The sequence below is a fragment of the Bactrocera dorsalis genome, chromosome 3 (genome assembly GCF_023373825.1).
Source record: "Bactrocera dorsalis isolate Fly_Bdor chromosome 3, ASM2337382v1, whole genome shotgun sequence".
Classification (NCBI taxonomy): domain Eukaryota; kingdom Metazoa; phylum Arthropoda; class Insecta; order Diptera; family Tephritidae; genus Bactrocera; species Bactrocera dorsalis.
Window position 1 is genome coordinate 84,359,131 of NC_064305.1, and position 20,621 is coordinate 84,379,751.

Consider the following 20,621-nt stretch of genomic DNA (forward strand, 5'->3'; position numbering starts at 1 on the left):
CAATATTGCTGCCTTATTATTATTATTAATTTTGCTTTTATTTTCTTTTTAGTTTCGGTTCATTTTTTTTTTATTATTAATTTTATTTTGATTTTTTTATAGTTTGTATTTTTATATTTTTTAATTATTTTTATTTTTTTTTATCTTTCTTATTTTTTAATGTTTTTAATTTTTTTTTTTATTAAAAATTAATTTTAATTATAATTTTTTTATTTTTTTTAATTAAAAACTAATTTTAATTATATTTTATTATTATTATTTTTTTTATTCTTCTGTTCTCTTTTATTTTTATTTATTGAGTACATTGATTTTGTTCGTTATTTTTTCTCTTGAAACGGATGGGCGGGCACACTTATACCCACATTTGCATATACATATGTATGTCTGTCTGTATATATGTATGTGCAATGCAAAATACCACGTACATACATATGTATATATAAGTGTCTGTATGCAAAATAATTCAGCGATGGGTAATGAGGCTATCACTCATATTTTATTTTTGTTGTTTTTTATTATATTTTTTTCAAACCAGTTATTGCGGTTTTACCAAAATGTATGTAGCTGTGTATGTTTTTATTTAAATTTGCCCGCAAAGGGAAATGCGTCTAAATATTTACATATGTATGAGTGTCGTATTTGTTTTAGCTTACATCAGCTTAGATAGCGCACTTCGGAGTCAAACGCTTCGCTGCCTGTAAATATGACTAGATTGTTATTTAACAAACCAACTTTAATTGGTATGAACACCGCTCTATACTAGTTCTTAGTCATCAACAGTTTAATTACACGCTCACATACATACATACATACACATATGTATATTGTATTGATGAGTTTGCCAATTTGTGTGTGCGCATTATTAGGGTGGTACTAAATTTTTAAGAAAAATATGTTGAATAATATTTTTCAAGGTATTGACATTTTGAAACTATGAAATTTTCTCCTTTTCTCCTTTTGAGGCAACATTTCTCAGCCGTTGTTTTCTAAATAATTTTTAGCAGCCACAAAGACTGCTTTCTCTCAGTCCAATATTTCATCACTTTTTCCGGTGTAACCTGCCTTATCTCTTCAATACTAATATATCAAACATATTTGTGTATTTTGACAGTTAGTTTGACAGCTATTCTTCTAGTGGGTTTATAGCTATAACAATATAAATTTTATTTTAATCTTCTTTTCAGCTTCCAATAATTTCATAAGCACTGCAGCAATATTTTCTATTTCTTCGTTTTGACGTTCACAAAATCAACCACCCACCCTAATGTAGTAATGTACATTTATATGGGTATCAAATATTTTTGTACATATGTCTATATAAATTTAGCATTATTTAATTAACGATTAGAAGAAATACATATGTCTCATTAGTGTTCAAATATACATATGTGTGTGTTTTTAATTTACGACGTGTACATAATATATTTTATCGCATCGTCAGCTGTCAGCACTACACGAGCATACCAGACATGTATATAAATATATAATATATAATATTATAAATTCAATGATCCGCCTAAGTACATATGTATTAATATTATATTAAATAAAAGCGATAAAGCTTTCAAGTGCCTCTTATGAGAGTCGTGAATGAAATTCCGCATTTGAAAGAAAACCACAAATTTTTTGTGTCGGTTGTCAGCTATCATAAATTAAATAGAATTAGATATTATTCTGGTTCAATATATTTATTTAAATTGCATTTATTTCTTAAAGCCTATTTTAACATTTAATACATGATTTTAATATAAATTTAATATACAGATTAGGAAAATTAAAAAAAAAAATGGATTAAATAACAAAAAAGTGGCAACACTAAAATTTTGATTTATTTTTTGGTAGAAAAAATTTTTTTAATAAAAATTGTGTGGCAACCCTTTTAAAAAATATTAAATAAAAATAAGTGGCAACCTTGCTAAAAAATATTTTTCAACAATAATATTTTCTTTTATACTACTTTTCCTCTTAAGCCACCTTTATATTTAGCATCATTTTACGAGCTCGATTACCCTAAATGTATGCAACGTTCATGCAGCAATAAAATATTTACGGAGATCGTTGCCTACATATAAGAGCATGTTTTGTTTTAACTCACAACACTGTTTACCGGTAATGTAAATTACTGATTTTTTCTGAATTTTAAAAGGTGCGTTATATGAATAAAGTATTATCCGGTGAAAGTGTTTTTAATAGAAAATTTTTAATGGAAATCATTATTTTTTATTTCAAAACAATTTTTTTTTTTTGAATTTTCTCACTTTGCTTTTAACAACGTTAAATACAAAAATATTTGTAATAATTTTTGAATCAACAAACTTAAAGTAGACAAATATCTGCTGACTATTGTGCTCAAGGCTACCGAATTCCCTCTTAATTATATCGTTCTAACGTCCATTAAATTCGGGCACGTACTTATGACACAAAAATTAAACAAAAAAAACAACAACATTTGACTTTAGTTCATAGTCCAATGGTAAAGTTGATCAGATAAGCGCACAAATCAATATTGTTGCTACAAATCACCATTATGCGAACAAAGGCGATGAGTGTTTGTATTTGAAAGTCAATGTAATACAAATTGAGTCACAGAGCGCTAGGGTAGTTCAATAAACAATTATTATGAAAAAAATCAAATAAATCGTCTTTTGATAGTTACAGTCCAGTGATTCTTAAAAATAGTTTACCCTGACTCCAATCCTTTCCAACTTTTCTTATGATAAAAAATCTGTATCCTTTCGATATTCCAACGACGCCAGTAAGATCTCAGACTGTTAATCGCCGATTTGCAAGCATCAATTCCTTTATTTGAGCTGTTGATCATCAGTTGATGTTGATGGCCGTCCTGAACGTGGGTGGTCGTCAAAGTGTTCCAGTTGTTAGTTCCATTTAAATTAAAAAGTCTTACTATTTTTTGCTTATTATTATATCTCTTAAGTCTCCTTTAAAATCCGATATATTATCTAGCGATCCTCGTAAAATTAGTGTGATGTCACCGTTTTTAAGATTATCTGATAGAGTCATTTATTATGGCAGTCAATTAATTTGTAATTTTCGCGAAATCATGATTATTGCTCAGATTATCAGGGACGTCAGTTGTGAATCATATGACTCTTTTCGAATGTCGATCTGTTTTACCGCGATTTCATATCATTATCGAATTCGAATAAATCGGAATGGCAAAACCTACAGCTGTCGTATAACCGATTAGATCTAAGAGCGACCTAGAGCTCTAAGATAACGAGCATTTTTTCTAACAGTGATCAGCAGACGGCAAACGAAGCTAAAAATCTCCGAACATAAGTATGTAGGCTTTAGAAGGAGACTTCAAGCTTATATGTATATAGGCTCCGAAAAATTTCGAACATTAGAAATTTCAATTATTTAGAACCAAGTAAACAAATGTTCCGTCTTAAAATGTTTCTTTTTTTCATAAGCACTCCAATGGCCGAAGAAGCTTGTAAAACATCTGGCCTCCAAAAGTAGTCGACCTAGTTTAAAGTTAAGTACTTATTACAATACTTTTAATCAACGATGTAAAATCTACAGGCAATCTAATAATAACCCAAAATGTACGTGAGCCTGATATGTCGTTAAACGAATCAGTTCTAAGAAAATATAAATCGTTTAATCGCATTTTGCTAAGTATTTACCTACTTATGAATCTATGTATGTGTGTGTATTTGTCGGCGGTAATCTTTGACGCTGTCGTCTGATCAGCGAATAAATCATGTCACTTTAACGCTTGGAAATTAGATTAGCGCTTATCAGTGCCATAAATTTATTTCTCTGGTAGTGATTGTTGTTGTTATTGTTAGTTTTATTTATTCAGATTATGCAGCCTAAATAATAATTTGATTGATTGGCATATTTCCCCTCTCTTTTACTTGCAGTCATACGTGTCACCGCCGCAGTCACTTTGCTGACGCAGCGCTGCCGCCGTCCAAGACGCCGATGCCAAAGTTGTATGTGTGCGTATGTATGTTCATCGTCAGCGTTCGTTGAACGCTTCGAGGCAATAAACTCGCGTGCAGTATTCTACACCACCAACAACTACCACCTCAACGATAACCGTACACCCGGTCAACGACAACAACAACAACAATAACAACAATTTTTGACAGCAACCAAAGCAAAAATATCAGATTAACAACCAAATTGTAAACCAAAAACAAAAACAAAATATTTTTTTTTAACAAAAACAGCTCAAATATGGTGCAACAACAACGCCTGGCCATCTCAATACCAAATATTAGCAATCGCATGCCGTCCATGCCCTCCGTCGGCGTCAGCACACCCGGTTCGGTGTCGTCAACCACCTCCTCCACCTATAATGCCAGCCTGTCAACGTCAATGGATTCGCCGGCTGCGGAAGTGAACAGCGCCGACATCGGCCTATTCGTGGAGACGCCACTGCAGGAGCTGAGCACCAATACACGCCTACAATTGTCGCAGCTGCTGAATTGCCGCAAGATCTTACGCTCCGAAGATGGCTACGAGCGCGATTGGCGCGGCGTGGCGGAGCTGGCTGAGGTGCGCAGCTTCTGCAGCAGCAACAATGATGACCCGATGCGCGTCGTGCTGCGTGAGTGGTGTTCACATCGGCCGCAGACAGCGACATTTGCACGGTTGCAACAGTACCTCGGCATCATCGATCGCTGGGATGTCAGCGATGACATTTACGAGAATATGGGTGAGTCACAATCAAACACATTATACTCCTCCACCTGCCTACATTTCCCTGAAAGCTAGCATTTAAGAGTTGCGTAGTGCATTGGGCGAGGTGCTTAAGTTTACTCGGCGCAAGCATCCCCCGGGCACGTGTTCTATATTTAAAACTCGCTAATTATATTTCCTTCTTTCTGTTTGCCCGTTGTCAGGCATATTATGTGTGCACAAACACTTTGCAAGGTTGTTGTAATGAAAAACGTCAAGTAAATAATTCTCGCATTCTTGTAGCACAACAGCAAAAAACGAGTGCGGTGAAAGCGTCGCGCCACATAACCTTTATTACGCGCCTCATGTGGTTAATGACCATGTGTTGGCGTGGTGAATTATGCGAACGGCTCCTATGACAGTCAGCCGGTCATGATGACATAATGCGCTGTGCAGTTGCCACCTTGCGCATCGATTGCGTTCTCCACCCTGGCAATCGATGCTATAATATTGCACTTAGAGGGGTTAGGTATAGTAAATGTACGGAAGTGTCACGATTTTCAGTGAGGTGACTAAATTTGTAGAAAAAATCGTTATCGCATTTGATATAAAATTGTGTGGAACACATTTGCGTGTTTACAGTTTATGTTTATGCTCGTTTTTAAGTTTGTTAGGTTATCTCATAATCGTATAATAGCTTATATTTAATTTCTAGATCTTTAAAAAAATATTTACAATAAAACCTTGCCTACATTTAGGCAAATTTTATCAGAGACACACACCTTTTGCCAAAGCAATTTCGTTGTTATCATTTTGAAGTTCTCTCTCCCTAAAAAAACTCCTCCTATACCTCAAGTTAGCCACAGCTAAAGAAACACTGGACCTTTGTGAGTTTCTATTCCCCGTTCAAAACTTCTCCGAACAGATCAAAACTCCAAAAACTAAAATAAAGCAAAAAATTCATTGCCTACACATTGAAGCCTAAGCCAACTAACAATAAGTACTCTTCAATCTAATTATGAATTTCACTTTTCAAATTCGCTGGCGTTCACTCTCATTCACAATAAAATTAGTCACCGGCTCTCCAGGCGAGATGACGCAATGTGAATGTGCTGCATTATAATTTTATATTCACTGCGACACAAGATTTCGGAGATCATTGAATTAATTAACCATTTAATTTTTGCGAAATCAATAAACGGCTCACTTTTATTCGCTGCAATCGCAAATTGTTGGTAAATGCTTTTTACGCCCAAAATTGGCTGGGGATTGTTTTTGTATTTTTTTTATTTTTATTATAAAGTAACAAAAACAGCAAAAGTGTTTAACATTTTGTATACAAAATTGAATGGGGAATGCGTGCCTTAACCCTAAAAAGACACCTATAAGATCAAATCGCTGAATAGTCTAGCGGAACATAACCAAGTGCTCCTCATACGGTCACTGCAAACTGAAGAAGGACTTTTATAATATGGGCCTAGCTAGCGCAAATTTACGGTTCTGCGACGCAGGAAAAGGCCCTGAGATCCATGTTTCCAAATAGGGATCATATCGCCTCACTAGCACCTAGCAGTACATTGGACTTTTATCAATATGGGTGGGGCTATTTTTAGGAGAGGGCACAATAGGCCTAAGGTCGCGGTGCAATCCTCGTCTATTTATCTTATCTATCTTAATTTTTGGTTTGGACGCCCACGGCTAAGATTGATATTGGCACTGTATTGATTACTGAAAATCGGATATTCTGGAAAGTGAAACGAGAAGATGTTCTTCAAATTGTAACAGGTTCCAATTCCATTCAAACTGGACTTTACTGTATTTGATATCTCTTAAACTCAACATATCGTCAATGTTATTGATTTTTCTGTAATTTATCGAAGAAAAAGTTAGTAAAAACAACCTTAATAAGAATATTTTTGAAATTGGAAATTAAAGGCTTTTCAAAAACATTTTTCATAAACACGTCAAGACTTGAAACAATATCTCAATAATAGAAAACCTCTTCACTTGTTGAATAAAATTAAGATAACCAGCTTAAATACTCGTATGAGGTCTAAACCGCTGGAAATATAAAATAAATAAATTGAAAATAAAGTGTAGAGAGTAAAAATGAAGGTATCATAGAATCATTCTAAATCCATAATAGAGATAATCGAGTCACAAAGCCCCGATATGAATGGTGGGTTAAAAAACGTCGTATATTTTCAAGACCAAAGACTTCAAATAAAAAATGCCGCTGTTTATGATCGACAATAAACTTGTTGTTGTTGATGTTGGTGACCCTTTGTTCTACCCTAATGGTCGTACAGTAACGATTATCGCTGAATTTATTAGTGTATTATTAGTGTGGATGTGATTAATCATAATAAACCATATGTGTTGCAATTTGAAACACGTGACTTTCAGAAAAAGAAAAAAAAAGAATATTTTTAGTAAATAAAAATAAAAAGAAATAAAAATTTAAAAAACAGATTAAAACAGTAAAAAAACAGTAAAAATAGAAAAAAACTATGTTGACGCATCTTGTTTGAACGGCAGTCTAATATTGTTTGTGTAAATAAAGTCATTGTTTTTTGTGCAATAAAATAATATTTACTAAAAAATAAAGAAATCACCTACGTGTTGATAATAAAATACTAAAGCAGAGATTGTTTTTGTTTTCCAACAAAGTAAACATGCTGAAATACTTATTTATATACGGCTGCATTTTACTTAGAATTTTAAATATAAACATACATACATACATCCATACATACATATGTATATACCTGCTTATAGAGAGTGGAAAGCCATACATACTAATTTGAACTAATTTTTTGTGCACGCTACTAAAACACTAACACTAAAATATCTAATTATACCCTGAATCGGATGGCGAGGCGAGGAAACCTGAGTCGATTTAGACCATGCCCGTCTCTCTGACCATAGGTATACATACATATAACGGGTGATTTTTTTGAGGTTAGGATTTTCATGCATTAGTATTTGACAGATCACGTGGGATTTCAGACATGGTGTCAAAGAGAAAGATGCTCAGTATGCTTTGACATTTCATCATGAATAGACTTACTAACGAGCAACGCTTGCAAATCATTGAATTTTATTACCAAAATCAGTGTTCGGTTCGAAATGTGTTTCGCGCTTTACGTCCGACAAATTTTGTTCAGCGATGAGGCTCATTTCTGGTTGAATGGCTACGTAAATAAGCAAAATTGCCGCATTTGGGGTGAAGAGCAACCAGAAGCCGTTCAAGAACTGCCCATGCATCCCGAAAAATGCACTGTTTGGTGTGGTTTGTACGCTGGTGGAATCATTGGACCGTATTTTTTCAAAGATGCTGTTGGACGCAACGTTACGGTGAATGGCGATCGCTATCGTTCGATGCTAACAAACTTTTTGTTGCCAAAAATGGAAGAACTGAACTTGGTTGACATGTGGTTTCAACAAGATGGCGCTACATGCCACACAGCTCGCGATTCTATGGCCATTTTGAGGGAAAACTTGAGATTTTGCAAATTTTATGCGTTTTTTTTTTAAAAAAGTTATCAAGCTCTTAAAAAATCACCCTTTATGTAGATGAACTAGCCCTCAGTGTTTGAGATATCAGTCAGAAATTTTGCACATCCCCATTTCCAACCAAGAAGCTGCTCATTTGTCGGAACCGCCGATATCGGACCACTAAACCATATAGCTGCCATACAAACTGATAGATTAAAAACAAATCCATATATGGAAAACTTTTTTATGTGACGAGATATCCTCACAAAATTGGACATGAAGTTTAGTTCAAGGTCAAGCTGAAATATCCGAACATTTTGGTCAGATCGGACCACTAAAACATATAGCTGTCATAAAAACTAATTGATTAAAAACAAGTCCTAGTACAGAAAACTTTTTAATTTGACAAGGTATCTCCAAAAGATTTGATATAGATAATTGTCTAAGGCAATGCTACCATTCCTGTAAATATTGTTCATATCGGACCACTATAACATATACTTAGCTGCCATACAAACTGATCGCTCAAAATCAAGATACAATTCTTTTTATACCCTTTAAAGCTAAGAGAAATGCACCTGTGAAGGGTCTTATAGGTTCGGGGCAGTCAAAGTTAGCAATTCATGTTATTCAGGTTGTTATTTTTTTGCTCTCTCCACCCCTTTGTTAATCCGCCACTGCTGCGCGTTCGTCTGTTTATCTCATCGTTTGTCGTTTTTTGTCGAAAATCACTTGACGTTCTACATTTATCTGCTTACATACAAACATACACACATGCTCAAACAAATACAGACATCTATACAAACTTGTATATGCGATTTATCACGAAACAAAAGCGAAAAGAGCAATCACTTTAAGCCAAATTTAGCTGCGCCGCCGCCCGTAAGATTAAACATACAGCCAACAAAAGCCCGAAATGAGCAGCAAACAAACAAAAATTAAATAAAACAGAGTGACAGACGCAGCAGCCGTGCAAATTTACATACGGCGCAGTCTCGTTGTCAGCATTCTTCAACGCATACGCACACAAACATACATACATATGTACATATGTACATAGCACACTCTCTCCACACATTTCACCGCTTCGGCTTTAGCTGGTGTCAATTTGGATGCGGTGACGTTGGTGACGCGCTTTTATTTGCACGCCTCATTAAGGCACATACATACATACATACATATATATGTATGTGTCTGCTCATGGCTCAGCGCTCGGCCGAGTTTTCGGGCCGTGCGGCAATGATTAGCGACTCCAACTCCAACTGTTGTGGGGCTTAACGAATTTTGCATGGCTCAATGACTTTCGAATAACACGGCTCCACGCAGCGTCGCCGGATTAATATGTCAACAGGCACACACACACAAACGCACACGCACAAAATGCATGCTTAGGCGAGTGCGCTTGCACTGTCAGAAGGACAGTATAATTGTCACAGCGTAATTCGAGAATACATATGAGCGAAAATCTAAAAATAATATAAATCATTGCTAAGCAATAAACAAATATGCAGGAAAAAGTCGAAATAATGCCAACGTATTTGCTGGCAGGCAAAAAGTGGACCCTGTAGGAAATGTATGGAAACAAGTTTAAGGAAATTCCATGGAATTTCGAAAATGTGATTTTTTTTTTACCGTAGATTATGAGGTTGAATCACTACAGCGGAAGCAATTGAAATATATTTTTTTATTTAGTACAAAGGTATACATACCATCAGATCAAATTTGAACCGGACTGCCAAAAACCTACACTCTCACATACAATCTTTAAACCTTCGTCTTCAAAATAGGCTCCTGAGTCAATACAAGCATACCGATACTTAATCCAATTTTCCATACCAGTTATAATAAGCCTCGACTGGGATGGCCTTTGGTGCTATCAATAAATATTTGCTTTTTCGGTTTCGGTTAATTTTTGGAAGCATCTCTTTTGTGGTCCCTACGCGATGTCTGAGCTGGAAAATATTTGTGGTACGAGGCTAGCAGTGACATTTTGAAATTGACACACTTCATATCCCAAATATTAACCAAAATGGAGTCGATTCGTGAACTGTGTTGAGATCTTCTGGTACGAGTCTAGCATTGACACACTTTATTTCCGAAACATTAACCAAAATAAAGTTGCATCTTGAACTACAAGTATGTTGAAATTCTCTGCCAATTTCAAGTATTATTTCTTTAACCTGTTCGAGGTTATCGTCATTAAGAGAAATGGATGGACATCTCAGTTCAGCCAAATTTTGGAAGACGCCCTTTACTGAATATTTTGCGCCTCTCAAAAGTTCTACATTATCGAAAGGAATTTATCTATTCTGTTTGCGCCCGCAGTTTAATGGACCAGTCCGGCGCAAATTTGATCAGATGTTATATCTGTGGTTGGCCCATGAAGAATAACTGTATCTAGCTTAACACTTTCCGCGGTCATGAAGCCGCCGATCAGCATCTCAGGCTTGTTCCTATTTACTTGGACTTTCTTCCGGTCCGGATATTCCATTCTAGGGATTAGTCGAACAATTCCATAACACACGAATGTATCACAAATGCTGAATATCGCATAATTATATTTACTATGCGCCTAAGCTATGACTAATGTGTGTTTTTCCAGCGAGATTTATCTATTTAAATACAATTACGAATGGTTGTACTTAAAAACAGTTGTGTGCAAATTAATGGCAGTGAACTATAAAATACTACTTAAAAGAGACGCGATAAGCATATATTTTTATCAGGTTTTAGGCGAAGCTATTACAAATTCTTTTTTTTTTTCGAAAATAGGAACCAGTGTTACCGTATTGACCTAATTACAATTTTTGTTTGTTAATGGTCAATTTGCGATTTAACCATGCCCGTCCATACATTATCGAACTAGGTTCCCAATTTTTGAGCTATCGATCTGAAATTTTACACATTTTTATGGAACCGCCGATTCAGAATATTGCACATAACTGTCATACAATGTGATCGGTAAAAATCGAGCCCTTGTACGGATTTTTTTTATTTGACAAGATACCTTCACGAAATTTGGCACAAATGATTATCAAAGACAAAGGTATAAAATAAAAATAAATTGTTCAGTTCGGACCACTATAGCGTATATCTGCCTTACAAACCGACCGGTCCAAATAAAGTTCTTGTATGGAAAACATTTTTATTTGACGAGATATCTTCATGAAATTTGTTGTAAATTATTGTTAAAGACAGTGCTACAATCTCCAAACCAATTGTTCACATCGAACCACTATTGAGTATAGCTGCTATACAAACTGAGCAAACAAAGTGAAATTCTTGTATGAAACTTTTTATTTTGAAGGGTATTTGTGAAGCTGCTGAGAAACAAATTATTTAAAATTATTATTATTCTAATCTTTACTCTAATTAAAAACAGCGCTGCTAATATTTTGCACATGACTGTTCGTATGATTACATGCATGTATGTATTACTTGTGTGCATATGTTTGCGATATTATTCAATATTGCTTTGTGTGATAAATTAAAATTTTGTACAGGCTCACAAACACGCATACATACATAGATGTAAACATATTTACGGATGAATGTATTTTTTATGCCCTAAAGTTTATAAGCGAAGCACATACAAACATAAATTGCCTTGCGTCAGCCACTTTCTCCGAACTTTTCGCAATAAAGTAATTCCATCAAACGAATTTTGCGCGCCATTAACATACGTTTACACGTGTGTACATGTATGCGTATGTATGTATGTTTTGCATACGCAAGTACAAATGTACAATACCGCACATAACTTTTGTTAATACCCACATACACACACACACCTACAAAGTACATACATTTCTGTATTTTAAATGCTTTTCGTTATTGTTATTGTTATTGGCGATATTTGGTTGCTCTTGCTGTCATTATTGTTGTTGTCCGCCTATGACATTGAATGATTTGTAATTGTTTACACTGAGCCAAATTGACCAGCCGATGGCAACAAATTTAATGCATTTAACTATATATACATACATATGTATATATATTTATGTATGTTTGCGTGTGTACACTTGTTTTGCTGCCCGACGACAAATCATGTTGATAGTGCGAATTATGTGGAACAACCGAGATTTGCTCGACTCGAGCTATTAAATTGAGGCAGGCAGTCAATAAAATATCAAAATAAAAGCCCCCCGAAGCCAAAACAAAGGCAAAATGTTAAAATATGTGCACAGGCAATTTATTTTACAAAAACACTAATACATATTCCTTTATATTTGTATGTAGTATATGATCTAATCTATTTATATACAACAACAGATGTACCTAGAAAATGCATACAACAAATATATTAAAGACTATACATACATACATACATCCACATATACATATGTACACCTATTTGTACACAGGAACATGAAAATAAACACATAAAAATGACCAAACCAAAAAACTATAAAAATGTTCACAAAAAAAAAGATACAAAATAGCATAACAAACACAATAAAAACAAAAAAAAAATTTAACTTCGGCTGCAGCGATGCCAGAATACCTTCCACATATAAAAAGCTCACCAAACTTGATTTTGATCGATCAATTTGTATGGCGACTATATGCTATTGTGGTCCAAGCTGAACAATTTGTTTGGAGATTGTAGCATTGTTTTTAACAATATCCTACACCAAATTTCAGGAAGATATCTCGTCAAATAAAAAAGTTTTCCATACAAGCACTTAAATTTGATCGATCAATTTGTATGGCGGCTATATGCTATAGTGGTGCAATCTAAACGATTTCTTCGGATATTGTACCGCTGCCTTAAATAATAATTCGTGCCAAATTTCGGGAAGATATCTTGTATAATAAAAAAGTTTTCCATACAAAGATTTGATTTTGATCGATAAATTTGTATGGCGGCTATATGCTATAGTGGTGCAATCTAAACGATTTCTTCGAATATTGTACCCATGACTTAGACAATAATTCGTGTCAAATTTCTTGGAGATATCTCGTCAAATAAAGAAGTTCTCCATACAAGGGTTCGATTTTGAGCGATCACTTTTTATGGCAGCTATATCCAATAATGGTCCGATTTAAGCAATTTATTCGGAGATTATAGCGCTGCCTTGGGCAATAGTCCATACCAAATTTCGTGAAGATATATCGTAAAATAAAAAGGTTTTCCATACAAAAACTTTATTGTGGACGTTCAGTTTGTATGACAGCTATATGCTACAGGCATCCAATCTGAATACTTTCTTAGGAAATTACATTATTTCCTTAGCCAATTACCCATGCCAAATTTTGTTCAATTCGTGCAGCAGCTGTATGCTATAGTGAACCGATATCGGCACTTCCGACAAATGGCCAGCTTCTTGAGAAGCAATTGATGAGGGCAAAAGCGCTATCTGAAAAACTAACTTCTATGTACATATGTATGTATAACAAACTTCGTGGCGAACACAATGTACCCTGCTGATGGTATAAAAACCAAAATGGCGTGACAATAACCATAAAGTCAAAACAAAGCAAATTAGAGGCAGCAATGGACACTAGACAGCGGCGAATGCGCGTGAAAATAACATAAAATTTCTGCTGAAAATTCGCAACATCCGTGCACTTTTGATTTGCAGCTTGCTTTTTTCAAACACACACATACATACATACACATATAAGCACGTATATACTTAGAGACATACATATGTATGTATGCAGATATATTTAGCGCACTTGAAAGCGCTATGCTCCCAATTAAAATAGCAACAACAAAGCCAATAGCAAGTGCTAAAGCGCAGACACTAAAAATGCAAACACACACACTCACAATCATATACATATACACAAATACACGCACATACATAAATATTTACTGCAGATTCATTAATTAAACATGTTTTGTTCACGCTTTGTTCTAGCAACGGATTACGCTAATCGCTCGCATCGTCGTGAGTCAATAATTCGTTTTATTGTTTATTTGCACAAACTAAATTACCCTAGATCCCTACACCTGTTCCGCACTTCCTCGCAGCGCGCTTGTCGGCCGCTCGCTAGGCTGGCTGGGCGAGTGAGTTTTGACGTAATTTGGCGGCTACCAACCGGGTTGTGCGCAAAGTCCATCAACCCTTCGCTACGCTCCCTCACACATGCACACACACTTCCGAACGCATAAACATCCGAAGTTGTTTTTATTTTTATTCTTAATTTTTCGTTTTTGTATTTTTAATTTTTTTTTTTTGTATTCTTAATTTTTCTTATTTTTTTTTAGTTCTACGGCCATTTGTATTCTAGCAAGGTGCGCGCAGCAGTTTCTCGAACTTGTCAAAATATTTAATTATTGGCAATGTACAGCAAGTGTTTCTCGCTTACACTGCGCGGAATTTATTTTGTTTACGTTCCGTCTTCGCCATTTTTTCGTAATTGACGCAGTCTGTCGGTCTCAGGTTCACAAACTTCAACTCTCAACCCTGAGGCGTGAACAGGGCAATCAGCGTCGTTGATTGTGAATTATGACAGATAAAATATGCCATTTACCGTTATTTGCGCGCCGGAGTTTTACAGAATGAACACATAATTATCTTATCAAGCTAATTTTATTTGAGAAACAAATAAAGCGGCTAATGGAAAGTTGTTTTTTTTTGTTAGAAGCGAAGACTTCATTAGTCTCTCTATTATACAACATCTCAATTGAAGGTGCGAATACTTTCGCTGAAACTAATAAATCTGAAAAAATATATCATTTGATCAAATTTGACTCAGACTGATAAGAAAACAATAGATTTTTACATATTTTAATACAAATCTCTATTATCGACTTCAAAATATGTTTCATGCCAACACTTAATCCAATTTGCCTTACAAGACTAGGCTGTAATGGTTTTCAATGTCTTCAGCGAACTTTGGTCTTTTCAGTTTCGTCACATATTTGAAAGGCTATTCACTGGATTCTTGGACAGTTTCGACGTTTTAAATCTACTTCTCGATACCAGTAATAATGTGTTTTCTGTATGTAGGGTCCTCAGCTATTTTGTCAAACATTTTGAGGTCTCTACTTGACATCCTGTTTGCAAAGAATTGAGGAATTTTGGTCTGAGTCCAGCATTGACACGCTTCATACTCAAAACACTAACTAAAATGTGTTGAGTCGAAAGATAAGATTTGTTGAGATCCTGTGTTATATCTCTAATACCAACACAACGATCTTCAAGTATTGTTTCTTAAACTTTTTTTCATTAACAATGGTGGATGGACGACTTAATTGACATATTGAAATCAAAAACTTCACATGAACATGAGGAACGTAGAACCAGTTTTAATCGACTCAGTCCGGGTCAACCTTGATAAGACGGTAAAACTACTTCAGCGTAGCTTTCAGGAATTGTAATACCAGAAGTTCGCAACGCAGGGATGATACCAGAAAAAATTGGTCCGTATATACCGTGTACGATGTTAGAGGTTCCAAATTCATTTTTGTTTTTTTTTTGGTTTTATGAAAGAAACGGCTCTTTGGTTTCCTATTGCGTTTCACTAATGTCTTATGGTTATAGTTGAATTCGGTTTATTAATAGCGTCACCTTTAAAGAGCCCTCGAGGCATTTCGAAAGCTACACTAAGATTACCAATGGTTAAAGGCGTTCTCCTCATTGTTTCAGTATATGTTTCCAAACTTACTAAGATGCCAATTAAAGGCGTTATTGTCATTGTACTTTTCCATTATAAGTTTCGAAACTTACTACGAGTGCAATTAAAGGTGGTCTCCTCATTGTTCTTTTCCTGTATTGGTTTGACCCTGTTAAGTAAACCTATACATACTTCTTCAGTATTAAGAAACCCACCACCCTGTGAAGCAATATTTTCAATGTTACTATACAGGGTAACCCATATCTTCTTTATGGGGGTTTCGTCATACCTCTGGGTAGGCAGTTACAGTCGCTTGGAAGAATGAATAACCTTTGTGTAAAATGCGGCAGTTAGCTCGTATGAAGCCTAGCATCAAGGCTAAAAGAGAGAAAGCTTCAGCGGAGCAACCTCCATATTCGGTTGAAGTCTTCTTGCAACGTCTGTTCCAGGGGGTGCGGCTGCGGGCGGGCGTCGGTCTTGAAACAAGCGGTTCGCTATATAAATGTCATCGAGTGATTCATATACTATACTGTTTGTATTTTAAGCTTATATTCTTGTTGAATTATATTCTTATAAGCAAATTGAGTAATTTTTTGTAGAAAAGTTCATGTTTTCAATTGGCACTTTCAAAGCTCTTATAAAAATCAGTGGACCTCTTGTGGACCATGATTTGACCAGATTAGTTGTTTCTTAGATGTTCTGTGAAATTTATAATATTAATTCATTAAAGGCCCTGTACAACCCTCCACGTAATAAATAATAAGGGATTTCAATCTCCGAATCCCCTCACCGCTACATACCCAATACACCTGTATTGTTCTGATGTTAATCATTTGATTTATAATTCTGTCACAACAGCCCGTTGCAATGACACAATATGATAAATGTTCTCATTACAACAACATGTAACTGCCATTAAAAATGACGCAGAAAAGTAATATTATATATTTAATTGCATATTTTATTGCTATAATTATAGACACCCGCACACAGTTAAAACCTGCGATTGCCTATAAAATTTAATTTGAACGTACTTTGCCATCACGTTTACTAATTCCACGCAAACGAATGCAATAAAGATAGATCTTATCACCCACTGATTTTCATAACAATCATAAATGAGCGAATACCTGCTTGATAATCATTTATGAAATCAATTACGTGCGGTCATAATAAACAATGCAAATATTCTTGGCTGTTAAGGTGACGCTGACGGGTACGCGATCGGATTCGGGCCCGATTTTTAGCGTAGATTTCTACATAGAAGTAGGGGGGCGCCCAAAATTCTAAACCACTATGCCCAAATTATTATTTGCCGTTTAAAATATATACATATATACTATATATGTATCTAAATCTAATGGTAATCCTTACATTCTCAGTGCCAACACACGGCACAAGTTTGGCTTTTTCATTGGCATCGCTTAAATATGCGCCGGCAAGCTCAGCTTCTTACGTCGGTCATGGTCTAATCACAATCGAGTCAGCAATAACATGACCAAATTGTTAAAATTTGCGACTAATTTATTTTGTGTGCCAACACGCGTCTGGCTGGTTGTTTGTTCAACCTTTTTTGTTATAAAATAAAGATACAAATAAACGTGAAGCTCAGCTTTGAGGCCTGCAATTCGATACAATGGAGCATGATTTGACAGAATGTTGAATTAGAAGTTATCACCATGTACATACAAACATACTTGTACAGACCGCCCATAGTTTACCTAAAAATAACAGTAAAAGAAATCGGCAATGTTAGCCTTCAAGACTATATTTAGTATCTCAAATTTGATTCGAAATTTTTTGCACATATTTTTTGGTTATTATTTGTGTTAGAGTTGCTGATTTAGCAGCAAAAAGTATGCAAGTCAAAAATGCTTAGACTGTGTTCGCACAGGTTAAGTTTTGTTTATAATTTTTGGGCAATCGCTTTTACAATGTGTCTGCGAGAGCAACAGAGGTATGAAAATTTGTATCAGGGAACAGCAAAAACACAGTATGGACAGTACGGACAGTAAAAACATATTCTAACCTTTTCGGTTTCCATTCGACCAACTTCAAGTTACTGCAAAAAAGGTGACTCTGTCTGAGCAGGGACTTATTGAACACAAGAAGATTTTTTAAAATACCTAAAAGCAACAAAAAACTGATTTTTCAAATGTCAATCAATAGAAAGGAAGAATAGCGTAAATTCTATGAGCCTTATATTGGCTGAAGTATGGACATTAGAAACAGGTATTCTTCTGATCTCCGCTTTCAGGAAAAAAAACACAAAATGGATGACCATAAACAAGCAATAATCTGTATAAGCAACTACACAGACTATTTTTAAACACCCTGACCGTCTGTAAGAGTAACGTTAAGCTGATTTTTGGCAGCCAATTTGGTTTGGTTGGAAACGGAAAGAGAAGGTCATAAACGTCATTAAGCCCAATGTGCTTCCGGGTGGTAACCAAATTAAGCTTTATTTAGCAACCCAGTGGATTTCAAAAAAACATGATTATTTTCCATCCCAGCTGCACAATGTTTCTTAATATGGAGCATTGGGGCCGTGGAATATGTCCCGTCTCATCCGGCTGAAGACTGAGCATTCGCTTAGTTAATGTTTCGGCGTCTCATCCTCCGCGCGTACTCTGCAATCCACCGAATCCACTTTTCCTATTTTCTGAAGGGTAGCACATAGGTACTAAGCTCACTTGGGCCTGGAAGTAGAAGGTTTTTGGACTGTCCACCATCAACATTACCTCAAAATAACTTTGTTTTATGCCCTATATAGCTTGTGTTGCAAGATCTGAGGTGTTCCTCTAGTTCCATTGCTTCAAACAACACTTGAAGCAGCTAAATGGATTGGATCAGCTTAGATGACGATGAATTTTGTATTAAGTATGACGTATATCGTTATTCTCCCATGGTTTTATTCCATGTACAAGGCATATTAAATATGCGACGAAGTTGGGTAACCCTATTAAGAAATTAAATATATAAAAATCATCAGCGTGATGAGTTTAGTCGAGCTGTCCGTCTGCTCTATCCGAACTAGTCCCCCAATGTTGAGATATCGATATGAAATTTTTCTGGGATCCCTTTTTTCGCCAATAAACTGCTTTTTTGTCGAAACTAACCGAATCCGGTATCGGATTACCAAATGATATAGCTGCCTTACAAACTGAGCGATCCAAATCAAGTTTGTGTATGGACAAACGATGTTAACATTTTTTCTTATTTCATATTCATAAAACAAACTGGCCAAAGCAACTCTGTTAATGACGAATCTACAAACAATGCTTCGGACACATTATTATGTAGTTCACTGGCACTATTTTAGTAGGAAGGAAGTAAGACGTGAATAACTTTGAAACAGAATAATAAAAACCGGAACATAATTCATAATTTTGTCATTCGTAATTTATTATTGATGAATTTATAATTTACTCTAATTGGAAACAAAAAAAAAAATGTTAAAAAAAAACTAGTTAATTTTATGTAAATCTAAAAATATTCGACGACTATGTCATTAAACTACCGGGGGTTTTTCGGCTTAAGCCGTCATTTCTTTGTTTTTGTTTTGATTGTGCTGTTTTGCTACATGCGAGCGTTGTTTTTGTTGTTAGCAAACAAATGCTCACGTGAATTTAAATAACTAGAAATTTTAAGCGCTACGGAAATCAGTATTCCGAAAACATACAGACACACAAATTAGTAGATACTTATAGGTATGTAGACCTAAGTAAACAGGTACAAGTTTGACATACTTACATAAATATACCGATATGCACTTAAATATGTCTCAACAGTGTTTGTTGTCTTGTTTGCTGGCTTTCATGCACTTTTGTTTTTGTTTTGTTTCTGTTATTTTTTTGTTTCTCTCTTTGTCTTGTCACTTTTTTATATAAAGCGATTAGCGAAAAAATGAGTTTGTTCAAAGAAATTCCCGCCTAAGGTCATGCTCGGATTTGAATATGAAAAGCAATCGGAGGCGAAAATGCATTCGAAATCTGAATTTAAATGCAGGCACACACACATATGTATGTTATTTGTTAATATACCCTAAACAGGGTAAATGAGGTTGGTGAAAACGTTGCACACCTTTTGATGTATATGCCATATATGGATTAGATAGTCTGAAAAAGATCATGGTCCAGCGTGGTGAAGTTCAACAAATGATCGCAAAGCCCGGATTGACGCCGCGAAAGGTTATACTGAGTGTTTGGTGGGTATCCAAAGGAATCATCCAGACTAGTCGGACGACTGATACTACATTTTACTGTCAACAACTGATGAGATTGAAACAAGCAATCGATGATCAGAATAAAATGTTCTTTTGTCGGAACCACCTTTATCGAACTACTATAGGGTATAGCAGCCATACAAATGGACCGACAAAACATGTATGGAAAACTTGTTTATTTCACGATATATGTATCTTCACGAAGTTCGGCATGGATTCTTTTCCAAAGCAACGGTTTAATCTACGAACAAATTGTTCAGATCAGACTAGTATACCTTTAGCACATAGCTGCCATTCAAACTGACCAATCAAAATCAAGATAAACATATTTTTAAACTCTTTTATGCTAAAAGAAATACATGTATGAAGGGTATTATAGCTTTGCTGCAGCCGAAGTTAACTTTTTATCTTGCTTTTATTTTTATAATTTTTTTTATTTTTGTTTTTGTATATTAAAAGTCTACTTAACGCTCTGCATCGACGCGTAGAAGGTTTCGTCAAAACTTGTTCAATAAAAATTATTTGTTTTCTTTATTTCCTTTTTATGCACATTCGTCTTTATTGTCTGTTGTTGTTAAATAATACAATATTAAATTTCTTTTTAATTTTTTCTTTTGCTGCTTGCTTTTTGTATTTTTTGTTTTTTTCTTTATAAGGAAATTTTATTTGGTAACCC

At 35.1% G+C, this 20,621-nt stretch overlaps 1 protein-coding gene across 1 annotated transcript in view; it reads left to right on the top strand.

Moving 5' to 3' along the window:
* Nucleotides 1–20,621, top strand: part of LOC105227779 (uncharacterized) — a 44,559-nt gene that overhangs the window by 12,681 nt on the left and 11,257 nt on the right. The window contains exon 2 of the mRNA XM_011207288.4: nucleotides 3,891–4,690. Coding sequence (XP_011205590.2) covers nucleotides 4,210–4,690 — 481 coding nt within the window. The 5' untranslated portion in view covers nucleotides 3,891–4,209. The remainder of the gene's footprint in view (nucleotides 1–3,890; nucleotides 4,691–20,621) is intronic.